Source organism: Dermacentor variabilis, chromosome 2, assembly GCF_050947875.1.
Source record: "Dermacentor variabilis isolate Ectoservices chromosome 2, ASM5094787v1, whole genome shotgun sequence".
NCBI lineage: Eukaryota > Metazoa > Arthropoda > Arachnida > Ixodida > Ixodidae > Dermacentor > Dermacentor variabilis.
The window spans coordinates 16,119,627-16,138,311 of NC_134569.1; the positions used below are offsets into that span (position 1 = coordinate 16,119,627).

Genomic DNA, 18,685 nt, shown 5'->3' on the forward strand with positions numbered 1-18,685 from the left:
TTTTATTGAGCTTTTTATTATTATTATTAAGAATCAGCTTCCTTTTTGATATCAAGTAGAAATAGTTACGATTGTAATGTGCATGCAAATTAGAATGCACTTTTTATTAAAGAGAGCTGCACGTTAGAATTGTGCAAATACAGCAGTAACTTAGGTTTTATGAGTTACTGCATTACACCACAATAGCATTTATTTTTATTTTTTGCCTACATCCTGTTTTTGCATAGTGAATATAGTGGCATAAAAGGTTGAGCATCTAATTCAAATATTAGATATTCTTGTATGATCACTATTTATTTATTTATTTATTTATTTATTTATTTATTTATTTATTTATTTATTTACTTCAAATTATGGTACAAAATCAGTCTCAATTTGTGGTGCTAAACAAAAATATTGCATAAAGCTTTGCTTATACACAAAAACTTTAATAAGAGTCTAATGAACAACAATTGCAGCTTTTTTATTACATTAATGTGGCAACAAATTGGCAAGTTGCAGTGCTGGAAAGTGCACTTAATTTTGTACTCAAACACAATGTCATCACCTTTTTTTTTTATTATTACCGGTGGTTTACTACTATTTAACAATCACAGGAGGACATAAGACACTTTTGTGAGCTGGTTCCATAATTTTACAGTAGTGGCACCAATTTTGACCTATGTTTGCATCATTTATTCATTAACAAAAGCTCTGTTTTCAGTACAAGTGATATATTACAGTTGTCTTCTATCCCTTTTGATCAATCTTGCCTTTTGTGTCTCATTCCTGTCCCTTTTCAAAGACAAAAACCGAGTTGCTTAATTATTACCAAGGTTCCCTGTGGTGCGTTACATTACAAAAGATTATGCAGATCCCACACTCTGTAGGAATCGATGTAAGCAGAGCTTTCTTATTTGATTGACGATAATTAATGGTGATGGCGGTCTAACACTAGAGTGATGAGTTGATGGTAAACGTTACCTTGTGTGTACCACTGTCGTTTGTCTGCATAGTGCATGAAACATAAAGGGAGAGCTGTTTGCTTGAGGCGTTGTTGTGCGCCATATTTCATAACCTCTGAGAGGGTTGAGCATCGTCACTGCCTCACATGGCACATCCCACCGTGACAGAAGTATTAAACTTGAATTGGATTATGGAGCTGTACATGCCGAAACCACAATTGGATTATGAGGCACGCCATAATGGCAGAATCCAGATTAATTTTGACATTGTGGTGTTCTTTAATGTGTCCCAAAATCTAAGTGCACATGCATTTTCTATTTCGCCCCCATAGAAATATGGCTGCTGCGGTTGGGAACAAATCCGCGACCTCTAGCAATGCCATAGCCACAAAGCTACAGCGGCGGATACAAAAGTGTTCATTTGACGGTCAACCACTTTCATAGTGTCGCCTGAACCCTGCGGTGCATTTTCTTTAATTAATGCGGGTCTGCTTCTGGACACCCTGGATAATTTGTCTGCTTGATATATTTGCATGGTGTTTATTTTTCAGAAATAGCTGCAGCATATTGTACCGTACCTTAAACTTAAGCTTATCCAGTTTCCTCACAACTGTTGCCTTATAGTAGTAGGATTTCCTTGCTTTCTCATGTCACCTTCCCTCCCCACTCCCTTGTATGGGAACTGTCTCTTCTCCTCCCTCCTCTCTACAGTTCTATCTACCTCCCCTCTGGGTTCACACGTTAGTAGAAAGGGAAGCGCTGCAGTTTCTGCAATGCTTCTGAGGGGAGTCACGGATAATTACAGCGGTCAAGAGGCTAATGTTGCGATGCCCAGGGAGCTCCAGAGGGCATTGTGTGCATTCGACACGGTGGGGTGAAAATGAGTTTGTGGCATCCTCTTTCCTCTTGGACTCAAGACTCAACTCGCCCCTGTCATGTATATACACGTGTTCTGGACACACGAGCCACAGCAGCAGTGGGAAAGTCGAAGGAAGAGGCAAAGAAAGCTTCACTTCAAAACTTGCGAGAACTCTTCTTATGAACTATGAGTAATTTAACTGTGATGATGTGATGCAGATGCAATAAAGAATCGGCCAGGACATGCATGCGAGGCGAAGGTGTAAGGTGATCTCTTGTCAGATCAGGCTCTCTGTGATGCGATTACTATGTCGCAGAGAGTCCTGATAACGCCTTTTCTGATGAGAAATGCTTGTATAGTTGGACAATTCAAATCAATGTCTCCTTCTTCATCTCGCAGGCATGTCCTCGCCGATTCTATATAAGGTGCACAAAATAAGCACACAATAAATGTTTGCAAGTTGGCCATTAGTTCCCCTACTAATCTCTCTGCAATTTCTCTTTCTTGTCACAATGTTACCACCTTAATCTGGCCGTTGGCTTCTCTATCGCAAAATATTTTTGTTAACAACACGAATGAATTCTCACTTGAGATCAATCAGAAGGCTGTCAAGCTTGTTGGTATCTTTGTTGAGTGCCTCTTGGATGTCACCAATCATGGGTGGATCTGGTTAAATAAAAAGAAATTATGTATGGAAATGGTATGCAGGAGACCACGCATACAAAAACACAAAGCACACCTTCAAAAGCACCCCTATACAGATAATGGTGGCATAAATGCCTGGCTGCATAGGCAACAGCTAGTATATCTACTCAAAAGCACTAAATAACAACCCAAAAAATCATGCGTTGATGCACTGTCTTGATAAGCTTTTAGAGCACAGCTTTTAGGCGCCCGACCAGCGTAACCACGCGAACGCACTCATGCCACTACTTGCATGTTCGTCATCGTCTCCTTCCACAACTGGCTCCAATGACGCTCATCACGCCAGCATTCCCATACTGCCCCTCCCTCTGCGAAGACGGTACTGGCCCACCGCCAGTCTGTGCGGTGATTTTGGTCTCAAATTATTTGTCTCAATATCACGAAATGAAAACACGTATCAAGCTGCACTCAAATTTTGCATTAGGGAGTATCATAATTGTCCCACACTTTTTTGCAAATGCCAACAGGAGTGATATTTTAAATAAATTTCACAAACTTATGTCTGTTACGTTGATGTGCTAACTTAAGAGTTAAGAGTTACAAATACTATTGCATAAAGTGCTAAAAACATTTGTATCAGTTGCACACACGCTGACAACCTCAAAGGGATGCAAGTTTGCAAGCGAGTAATTTGGAAGTGCAGGCAGTATGATGTCAATTGCAAAGAAGAAATACTTTTTTTATATAAAGTACAAAATAGGAACAACCAAGGATATTTTTACACAATTTCTTTTCTTTTACAAGACTGTATGTATGAAATTCAAATACAGTCAAAACCTGCTATACCAAAATCCCGCAACAATGAAATTCTCCCGACAATGAAATATTTTCGTATCCCTGGCGAACGCCTGTAGGATTCAATGCATTTCGTACCTCCCGACAATGGAGTGTCGCAGTACTATAATCCCGCATAAATGAAATTTGCCAGAACATAACCCCGCATATTACGTTCTTGAACAAGGATAACAGACACCAAAATGTGCTCAAATGCAGTTTCTTTGCACTAAAAGTGCATAAGATACGACCATATTACACTTGTGTAGGCGCCGCCATTTTTGTTTACCTAAACAACCAATCACTGAAGGCGACTGCGTGTGCCGGAAACACGTCATGGCCGCCATCTTGTTTGTTGATCGCCCGTTCGAAGCACGCATGTTGCTACCAGCATGTGACGACACTTTCTGCACACCTAGCGCAGTGCACAATGTGCACCTCAGGCAGAAAAATGCAGCAGAAACAACGAAATCTGTGTCCCACTAACGAGGAATTGTCTACAGTGCTTGAGAAGGCAGTTGTAGCATGGAGTGCCACACATTAGGACGTGATTGAGCGATCGTTTGGGAATATGCATCCCTTGCTTCAAGAACACTGGTCTTGGTGCCACTCGACAGGCATCGCGTGTGGGTTCGGCGCCGGACGTAGACTGGCGTGAAGTGGCCGTCATCTCGATCGATTGCCTTTGGTCATATGGGATACGATCACTTTCGCGTTCGGCACCGGAGGCGTCGGCGCCTATGAGCAACAGTATGCGCTGGAGAAATGCTGCTGTATGAGTGGGGCGCTGTTTATCTGCATCCGGTGCCCAGTTACACAAAATCTCACAAAGTGATCGTAGCTCCAAAAGCAACTGACCGAGAATACTGCTCCACAGCAGTGCTGCTACTGCTGATCGATGCATGCAGCTCACTTTGTACTATCAGCAATGCAGTTCTATATCCTTGAGCAAAGCTTGCCAAATAGGCTAATGGAATTTTGACAGTAAAGGATTGTTTTGCAACACATTGCGTATCTGTGCTGTCCCATTTCGCAACTGTAAAATCCTCGCAAAAGCAAACTTTTTCACGTTCTCCACCGATTTCGTTATTGCGAGGTTCAATTGCATTCCTCTTGTAGTAATTTCTCAACGCAAACTTCTATTGTGCTTCTTGTATAACATTGCAGTGTATCATTCATGTTTCATATCGATGCTGTATTTTTGAGGGTGACATGGCCTTGTTGAGTACTTTGAAGTTGAGTACTTTATTTTCTTACTTTAAACTTATGAAAATTGGGTGAGTGCTAGAATAGGGGGCACGTTAGAATTAGTCAAATACGGTACGCCTTATGATGATGTGAAAATGCAGGCGTCGCTACAAGCGGAGTGATCAAGGCTTTTGTTTTGCTGCATTGCCAGCACCTCCCTGGAACCAAAAGTATCAAAATGACACATCTGGTCTAGTTCATAGCCTAGTCAAACCACAGTTAGCGACCAAGCTGACATGACAAGACAAACTGGGGCTGGCAAGCTGTAAATTGGCATGCATGCCATGCATGTGTCATGCGTCTGACATTTTTCGTTTAACATAATAAACTGGCGACTCCAACTAAATGTTCACCTCCTGGCGACCACGCTGAGAAACAGCTCACCCAGGTTCAAGCTTGAAGCAAACAGGGCCTCCTATCACTCTATGCGCTGAATGCCTCGTAATTCTGATAAACATTGTGATGCCACCGCACACCAAGCCCGAAAATGAAAAAACTACAAATGTCGAAAGGCTTGCTGTGTACCATTATGCATGTCATCCCGGTGGAAGGACAGCAATGTATGATTTAATAATGACTTGGATAAGAAACTTCGCAATGGGAAAAGGTGATGACTGATGCTGTACCGGCTTATTCTAAACACTTCACTCGGGACTTCTTTCTTCCCAACAAGCAGAACACTGCTTTCAATATCGTTGGCATTTCAAATCGAGGAGTATGCTTTGTATAGACAGGCACTTTGATAAATTATAGTGATGTACATTTCAGCTTCCTTCAGTTTTGTTCGTTTATAGGGCTCTGTCCCAGTATTAGTGTTACTAGTGAATTAAACAGCAGAAATATTCTTGCTAATGTACTTTTGTGTGCAGGCATGGTAGCAGGAATGATAACTGCCTCGGAAGGTCTAAAATTGATCATGATGCATGTTATGCCGTGAGGCAACATATCGTTTTCACAGCATGCTTTAGTTTAGCAGTGCAAGCAAGAGATGCTGGTTTCTCATTCAATACGCTGAGTTGTCAGTTGATTTGCACGAAACAAATTTAGAAGCAAGAGCAAACAGTGTTTGTTCCAGCTTTGGAGCGTTCGACCTGCACACAACCCCGCTGGTTTGCTTTCCAACACTGCACAGACCTAAATTCCATTAAAAATAGTTCAGTTCATTTCCGAGTCAAGCATATATACTAATACAAATGACTTAGCCCAAAAGAAAACCTTTGCAAAATTTTAAAAACCTGTTGAAAAAAACTCAACTTAGTCCGATTGGTTGTTAGTCACTTCTCGCATTTCACTTGGGTTTGAGAATGTCTATGGGTGGCAGGTGCCTGCTGTGTTCACAAGCACGAGCCCTACCTCGAACACTGCATACTGCAAGCATGAACAATTAGGCACCAGTCATCGGACGCAGACAACCTTATCACTTATATCAGCTAAGTATAAAAAGAGGTGTAGCAATGACTCACAATTGAAACTCTAATTTGTTTTTATCCCAAGACACACTGACGAGGTAACATTACAGTTTTTAGCCTTAGTGCAGAATATCCAAATTCAGCTTCTGAAAGCAAGACAGACATTACTGCCTAAATACTGTGAGATGCTATATGTGATATATTACAGCACGAGGCTCAGTGTGGAGTTGCCTATGAAGATCGGAAACAGTCGAGTATTGTACCTGTAAAAGTAGAGCAATGCTGGGAAAAGGTGCTGGCACCTTTCGGAGGTGCACTATGCACAAACACCTCCCTTTTTTTAAATCTCTGGCTCGCTTGAAAGGCTCTTTGCCATTAAAAAAAAAAAAATCTGATGTCGCTCGCTGGGCAGGCCGAATGTTGGCACACACAGCGCAATGATTTCCACGGTTTCATTGGTGAAATCCTTGAGACCGATCAAAATAAGGCAATTGACAGCAAGGACCCATTCAGCTTTGAGAAAACATTTTGATTCGACGCCTCAAATGGGAAACGCATGAGCGGAGCAACAAGCAAAAGAGCTACTGTGAACCTAGATATCATAGCCATCTTTGTTTATTTGGACAGTGTTGCCAGCACAAGTGATGGATTCTGGAGTTGCCAATAACTATAGTGTCTTGAGTGTCTTCTTTTACGAGTTTTTGTCACTCAACATCACCAGCCATTGCTGCCTGTCGTTACGTGGGCTACGATGAAGCAAGAAAAGTACCACAGAATGACAGTTGTATACCTGCAAGTTTTCCTCTGATGGAAAGTAGCAAACCATTCCAAGTTGTCAGGAAATGAAAATTTGGTGTAAGCTGTGGCTATACTGCCTCTTCATTGCCCGGGATCCCTACGTGCGCCGGTAGCCAGTGCAGGGATAGTGAGCATCCTGCATCCTGAAGGGCCGCCAGTCTTGAGGAGAGCAGTGCAACCACCACCCAAGGGTCTCAGCCCTGCTGTAACGGCCGCGGACTTCACAAGACACAGGCTGCGCCGGCACATCATCGCCTGCCATCCGGATAAACGGGTATCCCTGGGACAGCCTCCATGGCCTCTTCCACAGCATGGCCTCTCACGAAGGGATACCTCGTTGCTTCTCCGACTGCGGGTTGGCTGCTACTGGACGGCAGCCCGTCGGCACCGCCTTGGGAAAGCCACCTCGCCAGCCTGTGCCTCCGGCGGTGACCCAGAAACTCTGGAGCACCTTCTGCTGGCCTGCCCTGCTCACCTGCAGCACCGGGGCCGACTTCTGCAGTAATTCTCCCGCCTGGGGCTCCCATGTTCACGACAGGAAGACATCCTCTTCCCCAGTCGTAATCAGCTACCAGCCTTCCTAAGTGTCATCGAGTACCTCGACTCGTCGGGGCTCTCGGCAAGACTCTAGGAAATTTCTTCAAAGACGAATAGCCTAACGGCTATTCACCACCTCAGGCCTCCTGATCCGCCTAAACTTCGCTTTTGCTGGGCCATCTCCTATGGTCTATCACCAGTCCACTCCTCCGGTCGAAGCCACTGGGCCTTCCAGGCCGGGCTGCTCCACTGCTGCCATGGCAACTCTCTACCTTTCTCCCTCCTTCTATCTCCTTCACTCCCTTATCCTTCCCCTGCTGGCGCTGAGCCATGCTCCCGCCCCGCAAGGGTTGCAGAAGATAGTGCCAGCCTTTCCTCCTTTCCCTAGAAGAAACGCTTCTCTCTGTGGCTATACCTATCCTTGATGGCACAACAATGGCTGAAAGACAGACTGACCTGGTTACAATTAAACATACGCATACAGCATCACATTCACAAGCTCTTTGGGAGAGAGCCTTGGCCAGTTCCAACTTCCAAGAATCAGGAATGGCTGAGCACGAGGGCCCAGGACACGGCCTGAGCTCAAGGCGTTCTGGAATGAGGACGCCTCTCCAAAGTTTCACTTATGCAATAAACATGTTTATTCTCTCTCTTACAAGCTTTGCTGGCCACTTGTGAAGTAGACACCTTTTCTTGTTCTGGTACATAAGACCCTTTTCAAGTTTCGACTATATGTATTCAGTAGTTCAAGCAATCCCCAGAGAGTCTAAATAATCAGTAAGCTGCCGTATATTGCCGTATATTAGTATGCATACTTATTTTCTTTTTCTTGCATCCCCCAACTGCACCCTCGCTTTCTAAAGGCGCAGATATACTCGAGCTCCACGATGTCATGGTGGAGAACAGCAAGCATCTATACAACAATGACATGACACAACCGGTGTGTCTGGCACCGTCAGGCGAGTTCCAACGTTGCTGGCGCATTAATAGCTCCGTTCCTACTTTTTTACCCACAGCGCCAAGCCACACCAGCCACGCATCCCAGAATTTCTTGCACGGAGCTAGCAGATTGACAAAAGCGCATAAAAGTGCGTACGCCTTCGTGGCTCTGTGCACATGCGCGACGTGGTTGCATAACGTGAAACGTCGGCGCAGTTACCGCCATTTATAGTATAGTGTTTAACTTATGCCCAGCTCAACGTCGCCAACGCAACATAGCTAGCTTCGGTCGATGTGGTGCGGTGCACTGAAAACGCCAGAGCATATCGAGCACTGAGTGCATTATAATTGAATACACCGGGAATGCGGGAGATGGAAATTCAAGACAATGAGCAAAACGAGAACAAGGTGAAAGCAGGAGCTCCTGCATTCACCTTGTTCTCGTTTTGCTCATCGTCTTATAATTGAATAATTACAGCAATTATGCCTTGTGAAAAGTTAATACGGTAATCAGAGATGCTGTCATGGATGAGGAAAGCCAATAAATGAAAGGAAAGAACATACTGTACTGAGGTACAAACGCCAGGAAGTATCCTGTATGGGTGTCCACAGTGACGAGCAGGTTCTCCGACTGCATGCAGGGCTGTAGAAGGGGAACCTGCAGCACGGCTGGCGAGCCCTGGATTGGACCTGCCGAAAAAATCGCATTACAGAGCTGTAGAGTAAAATGCATTCAGGGCACAGTTGACATTTCAGTTCTGCAAGTGGGCTTCACATTTCACCACAGATGGCATTCAACCCAGCCAAGGTAGTGAATGTCCCAATTCAAATGAAAACAAGGTACAAACTGTGGGGTCTCTCACACCCATACTCTTGGGACAAAGGAACGACAACACAGTAGTGCAAACAATCACAAGGGCATTTATTGCACCTTTCATAGATCAATGCCTGCTAGCCGAAATGCTATCCACAAAACATGCCGATGGGCGCGACAAATCTAGAAGTCTGACTCCCCGCGACCGGAAGCGAGCGAATATGTTTGCCCCATGCTGGATCCCAACGCCTGGTCGTTCGCGCGTACTGTCACGCGAATCGTGGCGCGTTCGAAGGCGGCCGCGCGAGGCGGTCTCGCAGAAGCATGGGTCGGCGCGCGGGACGTCCTCGCTGTTAGCCGACCCGCCGGGGAAGAGGGTCGCTCCACGCGTGGCACGGCCCGTCCGTGCTGCTTGCTGTCTCGAACCCCAAGAGCGCAAGCGCCTTCCCTTCGGCGCCCAGGTAACCTCGCCTGTCGGCGGCGTTAGCAGCACAACACTCGCGCCATCTCTCGCACTGCGCCCCAACCACATCGACCGCCGCAGGCATCACGCAGGCCACGCGGCGAAGCCGGATTACAGGAGGCGCACCATGCGGGAAAAACATATCAGGGGACGCGCGAGAGTCGCGCAACCCCACAAAACAAATTATTTGGCAATACCACTACTTTCCATGCCTCTGGCATATGGCCTCAGCAGGCATGTACCCAAGGGGGGGCCCAGGGGGGCCCGGCCTCCACCCCCTCCCCGAAAAATTAAGCGGCACCCCCCCCCCCCGCCACCCATCCGGCCAAGGCACCACTCCTCAAACACATTCCTACAACTTCGACAAATCAATCTACTCGGCGGTCAACATTTTGCAACAAACGGGTCCAAGATCAATGGCACATACCCCTGTGGACTCGGGAACCTATAACGCGCCCTTCGGAATCTTCGGGATGGGCCCACATATGCGGACTGCTTAACGCCTGCTTCACCTCCACCGCGGGTCGGCCGGGCATTGCACTACCTTCGGAATGGACCCACGCATGAGGGAAGCGCTTAACGTCTGCTTCACCCCTGCCGCAGGTGAGCCCGGTATTGGAATATCTTTGGAATCGGCCTACGTATGGGGAGTTCTTAATGCCTGCTTCACCTCCACCACGGGTCGGCCCGGCATTGCACTACCTTCGGGATGGGCCCATGTGTGAGGAGCGCTTAACGCCTGCTTCACCCCCGCCGCGGGTGGGCCCGGTATTGAGATATCTTCAGGATCGGCCGACGTATGGGGAGTTGTTAATGCCCGTTTCCACCTCCACCGCGGGTCGGCCCAGCATTGCACTACCTTCAGAATGGACCCACATATGCGGGGTGCTTAACGCCTGCTTCACCTCCGCCGTGGGTTGGCCCGATATTGCACTATATTCAGGCCGAACCGCAGCGGATGTGAAACACTTTGCTTTTCATTTGAGAGCTTTACTGCCGTCAGCTTTCACTGCCATTCCATCTTCACGGAGTGGAATAGTTGTCAATTTTTTCACTCCTTTTGGATGGCGGTAGTTATCGGCATCTCCTGGGGTGTGGAGGCGAGTTTTGTTATCAATTCGGTACCCGCACGATTAACTCAAGATGAATTCAGCTGTCACCTGTTACCCAGGCCGGAGCACCTTTCTTTTATATTTCTCTTTTAGCTCCCAAATAATATATGTCTCCTGTTACCACATATTTTTATTTCCCAACACAATCTTTATGTCACCGCCTATTGCAGCAGGCAAGGCGTAGTTTTTTGTCCTAATTATAATATTTTTTTTTATAATGCTCAACATAATTTTTATGTCACCATCGATTCAACGATCACACGCATCCCTATTGCTTCGTTGGTTCAATCTTTTTTGTTTAGACTGATCCAGGGGCCAGAAAAAGGATTCGGTTCATAGTCGGCTGGTCTGTATGCTCGTGGAATGAGTTGTGGCCGGAGAAAACGCCAGTTGCATTTAACTTTTTCTTTTGCTTCATTACTTCCTCGAGTGACAGCTCGCCACGACACTGGCAGGTCCTCGGAACCATATATCGGCGATATGCGTTAGATAACATGGAAAATATTGCGAAACAGCGTCCATCATCAGACCCTGCAATAATCCTTAAATCCATAAGCAATATGACTGTCATCCATTACCTCGTGTGGCTTCTCCCTTATTGTACAGCACTTTTCGTGCAAAATTGGCAACTGGAATCAAGAGTCGCAAGGAGAGGAGAAATTAAGCGATCTACTAAGCGAGAAAGCCAAGGCAACAGCCAAACAGGGAGGAAAAGCGAAAATTGGTTGTGAAAATATTTATGGATCAACATCTTTTTATTTAAAAAGGAAGCAGAGAAAACGCCGCCGGAACTGGAGAATAATTCCGTGTGTTTTGAATTACACTTCTACAGTTATCAATCGAGCCACCCGACGTAGCCACTTCCCTGCTGTGCTAATGGGGGAGGGGGGTTCTAACCTTCCGCGGTGGGCGCAGTACGTCTAGAACCGCAGCGTCCTGCGCTCTACGCGGTCGTACGGGACTGGTGACCCCGCATCGTTAGGCAACTTCCCAAATAACAACACGAGTCGGTTTTGCTACTTGGTAGAGCAGTAAACAAGGGATGCAAAAGAACTCTGACTGTCCCGCAAGTATACGTTTCTCTAAAATTCTCCCAGAGCCAATTCAAGAAACATTAGTAGAAATCTTTATTTTGCACTTTCACTTGTTAACTTGTTCTTAGCAAGGTTCTTCCCACGCATCTATCATGTGCGAGTCCATGTGATGTGGTTCTTTGTTTGCCAAGTAAAGAAGAGGTGTATCTCACAGGCGTACCTGTGAGATACACGTTATTTCAATTCTCTTTTGCGACTTTACGCAGCTTTATGGAAAATGGTGGGCATTATTCACATTTGTACGAGTAAAAGTACCCTCCACCTCATTTGTATAGAAAAGTTACAGAAAAAAAATCCTGCCTACGTGCCTGGGCCTCAGCTTTGAAGGTGTCTTGAGTGGCCATCTCAGCAGTTCCAGAAACAATCTTGCGGTGTGTGCTCAATCATAACCACTTTTTTTCGTGTCGTTGTTAACAATGTCATGTCAGCAAGTTTTTTCCTTCAGATTTGTCAACATAGTAATGCACTCTACACTGCTGTGAAGCCACACTCAATTTTAAAATTCACTTGTAACTTCAACTCGCACTATGCTTTTTGATGCAGGTTACAGCAATAATAATTATACATTAAATGCAACAATGATACAGTAAATGCTCTATACATAAACATGCCATGTCTCCCTCATTTTAAAGAGTACAGATCACCATGTTCAGCTTGACCCATGCAATCTCCACAGCAATTGCATAGAGTTCATGAATTGTGAGGCAGCAGTTACATGGCTGTGGCTCTTTGAAGATCACACTAAGGACAATTTATGCCTTTTTTGTCACTTCTTGTCTCTGTCAACAAAAATCGTAATTTGTGCTCATCCATAGCGGCACTCACATTCTATGGAGGACCCAAGGAAACTCTTGAGCCGGTCTCGAAGATCAGACAGACGCTGTTTCGTTCGAATGTGAATCGTCTGAATGAGAAGCTTCTCCACTGACAAGAACTCCGACTGAAAGGAAGGACAGGACAAAGATATAGCAAACTAATGCCAGCTTTTGCAAATTTACTGGCAATGCTTGCGACAGATTTTATTCACTCATACAGCAGACTGCACGCAGGTATTGTATAAATGCACACCTCAAAGGCCACACACTTCTGAAGGCCAAAGGCCTTTGAAAAGTAAAAAGCATTTCTGAATAGTTACGTCCATTCACATGACTGGTATCTGTTTTTCTTTATTTCTTTTCCTTCTTTTCTTTCTTTTTCTTTGCTCTTTTTTTTTCTTTTCTTTTTTAAAGCTTTCTTACACATAGTGTTCTACAAGTTCTGATTATGTTTCAAGCACAGAGTTCACAACAAGCAGTAAACAAACAAGAAAATGTTTATTCGACTTCACTGAAAATTGTAATTAGTAATTTACTATTTGTTTCTTGTAATTTTACTAGGTCAGCACAAATACTTCTTCTCAGCTTTTCCAATTAGCCTGCACTCTTCATTACGAAAACACTCTCCAGTTTATTCCAACAAAATATCAGAGGCCACAACTAGAGACAGCACAGCACATACTAGTATTACCTTGATGGCCTGGTCAGCCCACACAGCATCTTTGTGTGGAAGCATCGGGTTATGTGCCACCCGAAGAGGCTTCCCAGGGTCTACAGGATCCACATGGATGTTCAGCTGGTACGCATGCCTCTCCTTTGACATCTGGTCCCTGGGAGGAAGGACACAGGCACAGGCAAACTATTGAATCTTTTACCAACAGCATTATCTTCCACAAATGTTTATTCACTTCTCTTTTTGGTGATATTGGTGTTTGAGCTTTTTCCTCATGTATCCTGTATATCTGCATTGATGGTGCATGTCACTTGCAGCTTTCTATGCATATTCAATACCAAAGACACTTTTTGCTGCTGTTATTATTATTATTATTATTATTATTATTATTATTATTATTATTATTATTATTATTATTATTATTCACGATTTCTGTTTGCAGAGATGCCATCTGCACCTTTTGTTAGCGTTTCTCAGAGCTGCCATAAGCATTGTATAATCACTACGCATTTTTTTAAAATTGCTTTTCTGCAACTCATGTAACTATAACCCCATTCCCCTCTTTTAGTGATTGAGGGTATTGTATTTAAGTACAGTGAGCGCATGGATAACATGATTATTTGCACGGAAGGGGCTCTTCCTTCCTACTTCATTTAAGCCACATAGGAAAGGAGGGCGCATGCTGTTCTGCTTGCCCCGGCTCAGTCTCGGTTCCCCATGTCATTTCTCATCATTTTTTATGGACATTTCGATAGCTAGCAACGCATCAAACCTTCACCTTTGGCTCAGGTTTGTCCAAAAAGCTGACCATGAGAGCGAGAAATTTTTTAAAAAAATAACCATCGCGCCATTTTTCGAGTTCGAATCGTGGAATGTTTTCCTTATTCAAATGCATAGGACTTTGCCGGGACCAACAGAGCAATTTGAATTATCCATCAATTCAAATTACGAGATTTCAAATTATTGGGATTTCATTGTAGCAAGAAGGGTTTTGCAACCTAGCTGCAACTGTCGGCTTCATTTCCTTTATGCATGTGATGAGCACATCATTCAGTACAAGAAAAGTTGCTTAACTTTACTGGTACCTACTATTACAGGCAGCGGAGGAGGTGTTAATTGAAGTGACATTAATTGACTCACCTCCAGTATTGCACCACCAGATTCTGTCCTGCCTTGTACTCCTCAACACGAACAAAATCGCCCAGTCGCTCCCGACACAACCGTATCAACTGATGTGGCAGGTTAGGTGGGTGGCAATGCAATGCAACAGTGCATCAAAACAATTACAAAATCATTGTTAGATATACAATTCTTAAGCTCCAATTCAACTTGCATGCACAATCTTTTGTCCAATAGCACATCATGCACGAACAATTGCAATAGCATACACCTGTACTGGTGTGTGGCTACTAAGTTCATAATTAAAAATGGTATTAAACTGAACTAGGCAAAGTAAATGCACTTTTTTAGATCTATGCCTGCCTTATCCAAACATAGTCTGACAACATAAATATTTGTGAACCTGAGTTTCACAGCTACAGAGAGCATGCATCTTTCCCACTAAAGTGAGCTGCGCAAATAAATAAAAGAGAAAAAAGGTAAAGGTGTGCGGCAGGCAAAGTCTCACCTGAGAATGAATTACCTCCAACTGTAAACTAAGGCAAAAGGAGTCTGGTGAAGGTGTGTCAAGGCCTACATTTGACAAGCTTTCTTCAAGCACTTCCTACGAATACTAGTGGGGCAACCACAAGAGCAATAAAACATTTACATTGTGGTTAAAACAAAAACAGCCCACATAGAGAGAGAACATTGGATAAAGAACAAAACAGCAGAAAAGGTGTGCCGAGTATGTGACTAGTGATATTAGTAACTGCATTAGCTACAATGACCCAATTACACAAAGTAATGAATACCTTTGCTTTGACGTGATATGCACAAACTTCTGTTTCAAGAGTCGCACCGAAGCAACGAAAACTAAATACAATTGATTTTTGCAAAGGGGAATGCAGAAGCGTTGCGGAAAAAGGAGACGTGGACAAGAAAGATGCTCACTTTCAACTAAGTATATTTTCAGAGACAAACCACCAGGAAACGTTATTCCGAATGCGCTGTCATCGAGAATTGTCAAAAAATGTTATTTTTTTTTAATATAAAATTCGGCTAACAACTGGACATGCATTACATCAATAATGACAACTATGGTGTAGGTGATAGCAACAACAGCATGTGCATATCAATCATGTCAAACCAACTAGCCCGACAGCTTACTATTCTAAACACAATTGGAGAGGCGCCAATTGTGCAGCTCAGCTGTGATTAATTCACACTTAGGTAGCACTGTCAGAAAATTTGGGACTATGGCTGACTTGTGATAACTAAAACTACAAAAATTTAAATTCAAATAGAAGTCAAATTTGGTCAACCAGTTTAGTTTTAAATTAATTTTGAAACTTCTTAATTCAAACATTGCTCTCAACTACTTCAAGCCTTTGTATTACAAGGGCGGAGTCTTGCTGCCACAAACCGCTGATTAAAAGGCCCCTCACCAGGTCTGGCCATATTGAGCTGACAAGCACCATGCATACAATGCACGCTAACGATCACGTCTGCTATGTATTACATCACTACGTACCACGGAAAGAGCTGAAATTTCAAGCAGAACGCCATTTGCCATTCTCGCGGGTGCCACGCTCCAAGCTGGAGGAATGACGTATACGTGCTAGTCCGCCTACGTACATGTGTCTTTGCTGTGACATCGCTCTTAGACTCGTGACTTGGAGAATTATTCAAGGCAACGTCTATTATTTGTGCAATCCGTTGCATCAATAGACGAATTAAGGTTTAGAGAGATAAGAAAACACACAAACTGAATGTCTGTGTGTATTTGTTTTACTTCACACCACACTGAGAGATGTACCGTGAAACCTCGTTACTACAAACACATTAACGAACCTTTCCTATTAACACACTTTTCAGAAAATCTCTGCTGACTTCTGATCGTTTCATTCTAAAAATATTTTAGTACTACGAACTTCTGAATACCTAACATTTCAGAATAACAATCGATGTTAAATTTTAGTGTCATGTTAACTATGCCTCAGTACAACGAACCAATATTCCGAAATCTGGGGATTCTTAGATTTCTGTGGATCCTTCAGGGCAGCTGAAACAGTAGGCTAGCAGATGATAAGGCACAGAAAATGGACGCCACGGTGCACGGGTTCAAAAAACCTGAGATGGCACTCAATAAAAAAACATGGGAGAGAATTTTTTTTTAATGTATTGTGGAGGTGACAAGGCATTGGGTTTTGCGAGTGCATGTTCTGCCCTGGCACATGTCACATAGCAACAAAGGGGCGTCTCTTCCTTTTTTCGCCCTTCTTTCTGCAGACGTACTTGCTACTTGCACAGAGAAATGTAACCTCCGTACTTGCGGTGATGCCAGACTGTCACACTCTGCACTTTCCAGATGGTGTCGTTTATGCAGGCTTGCACTTTGGAATAGTTCGGGTGACTGCCTTAAGTGAAACAGTCACGGTGTTTAGAGCAAGGAATGCGAAATGTAAACAAGAAACATTGCGCTTTGGAGGCGACATGGAGCTTCCTTTTCGTCATTAGTTTTCCGAGTGTCAGCATCTGATTTGAGCGTGTCACTTATCATACGGTGCTTCAGTGGTGCGTGAGGGTCTGGAATCTATGGAAAATAGCAACAGCATGGGCTGAGAGCTTACAGCAACATTTTCGTGGATAGCTCAAATGGTGGCAACTTATGAACTGATGGGTGGAATGGTTAATTTTCAGACTTTTATTATAACAACCTTTCAGAATAATGAACTATTTTCAGCGGTCCCACATGATTCGTTATATCGAGATTTGACTGTACATCCATTTCGTCTGTTTGTTCTCATGTCGTCCAGTCGTGCATGCTGACTCCAAAACAATGCTATTTTCCGTGTTTCGGAATGCGATCATGATCTGTGATCTGCTTGTGTCTGCCTTAGTGTTCATGTAGCACTGACTTACACCGCTAGTCAGGTGTTCTCATGCACAACGTGCACAATCGTGCACTGCGCGAAACGAGACAAACACAACAGCTCACGCACGACGCCATCAGCAGCAGTGCGCAGCGCAGCAAAAAAAAGCGAAGAAACAAAATGAAGGCGGGGTCTGTGACATATGTGTCACGCGATCCTCAAAGTCCAGTATGGCAGAAAGCAGGGAATGAACTTCGCTTGCAGAGGCTAGACAAGGCAAGTGGAGAGAGTGCTTCTCTTGGCAGTGGCTCTCGCCTCCTGAAATCATGGGTTTGTGGCACTGAAATATTTCTATCTCGGCTATTAATGAACCAATTTGAAAAGTTATTGTAGTTGAACACTCCTTAGAGGACACTAACAACTTCCAGTGTATAACCAAATTTGCTATGGGGACTGGTGAGGGGCTCTTTAAGGTGCATTCCTAACATTTGAACATTCGAGTGCCCACATTTGATATCAGTGTTGCTCTGCGTGCTGGTCATTGCCACTACAAGTAGCTGCCACCATCTTGTTGACGTGTTCATGGCTCTGATATCTTGAATATGCATCAGTAGCTACTGTCTCCTTTCTGGAATAGGACCCTGCATGAACCAGTTACCTCCTCTTGCGCATTTTTGTGCACAGTCTTGTGCATATACGGTCGAACCTCGATATATCGAGCAGCATGGTGATCACAAAATAGTTCAATATAGCCAGAATTCTATATGTAAAAAATGACGTATAAAACACGTCATAAACTTCTGCAAATCAATCAATGAACCAAGGGCGCGATTGGGGATCGTTATTCAGAGCGTGCATTCGGTTGCGTCATGCGCATTTGGCCTAGGCAGCGCCGACTTCTTCAGTAGGGAGCACACTTTCGATTGCGCCACATGCAATTAGCCTAGGCCGCGCCAAATTTGTCTGCCGCGCGAAGTCGGCGCGGCCTAGGCCAATCACGCGATGCAGAAGCAAACGCACGCTCCAAACAACGATCCTCGATCACGCCCCAGTCGTGGCACAGTAAATACTCACTTGAAGCTTCACACAAAGTATTTATCTATTTGGCTGAAAGCACTGCAGCAGTGCAGCCTGCTTTTTATTGACAGCCCCGAGCTTAAACACGGAGTCCTAAACAGTTGAAGTCAAGAGCGGGGCAACATCGGCACTTGCGGGATCAACGTCGGCAGTGTCTTCGTTTAGCCGCTACATCTGCTGCAATCTCCACGTTCGTCAATCGAAGCATTTTAAAACACTGTCAATAACAGTCTTAAGTGGCATCTGCCAAGGCATCTATGAGAGAGCCCAGTGAGCACGCGCCGTCACGCGTCATTGTGGATGCAAACCGCCAGTCCTTGCGAGGCGGCGAGGCGTGGCAGGCGCAGAATGCGGCACCGAGAAGGAGTCAGTGCGACAAATGCAATGCGTCGTTGACGTTGTTGAACTAGCCAAGCTGCCACATGTGTATGCCGCTATGTTCAAAGGGCG

General features: G+C 44.5%; 1 protein-coding gene across 2 annotated transcripts in view; it reads right to left on the reverse strand.

Moving 5' to 3' along the window:
• The window catches only part of MED14 (mediator complex subunit 14), a 122,824-nt gene that overhangs the window by 78,159 nt on the left and 25,980 nt on the right, over positions 1–18,685 (reverse strand). For both annotated transcript variants that reach the window (XM_075679753.1, XM_075679752.1), the window contains 6 exons: positions 14,812–14,855; positions 14,325–14,413; positions 13,203–13,341; positions 12,522–12,636; positions 8,778–8,903; positions 2,391–2,469 (listed from right to left, as the gene is read on the reverse strand). In XM_075679753.1, coding sequence (XP_075535868.1) covers positions 2,391–2,469; positions 8,778–8,903; positions 12,522–12,636; positions 13,203–13,341; positions 14,325–14,413; positions 14,812–14,855 — 592 coding nt within the window. The remainder of the gene's footprint in view (positions 1–2,390; positions 2,470–8,777; positions 8,904–12,521; positions 12,637–13,202; positions 13,342–14,324; positions 14,414–14,811; positions 14,856–18,685) is intronic.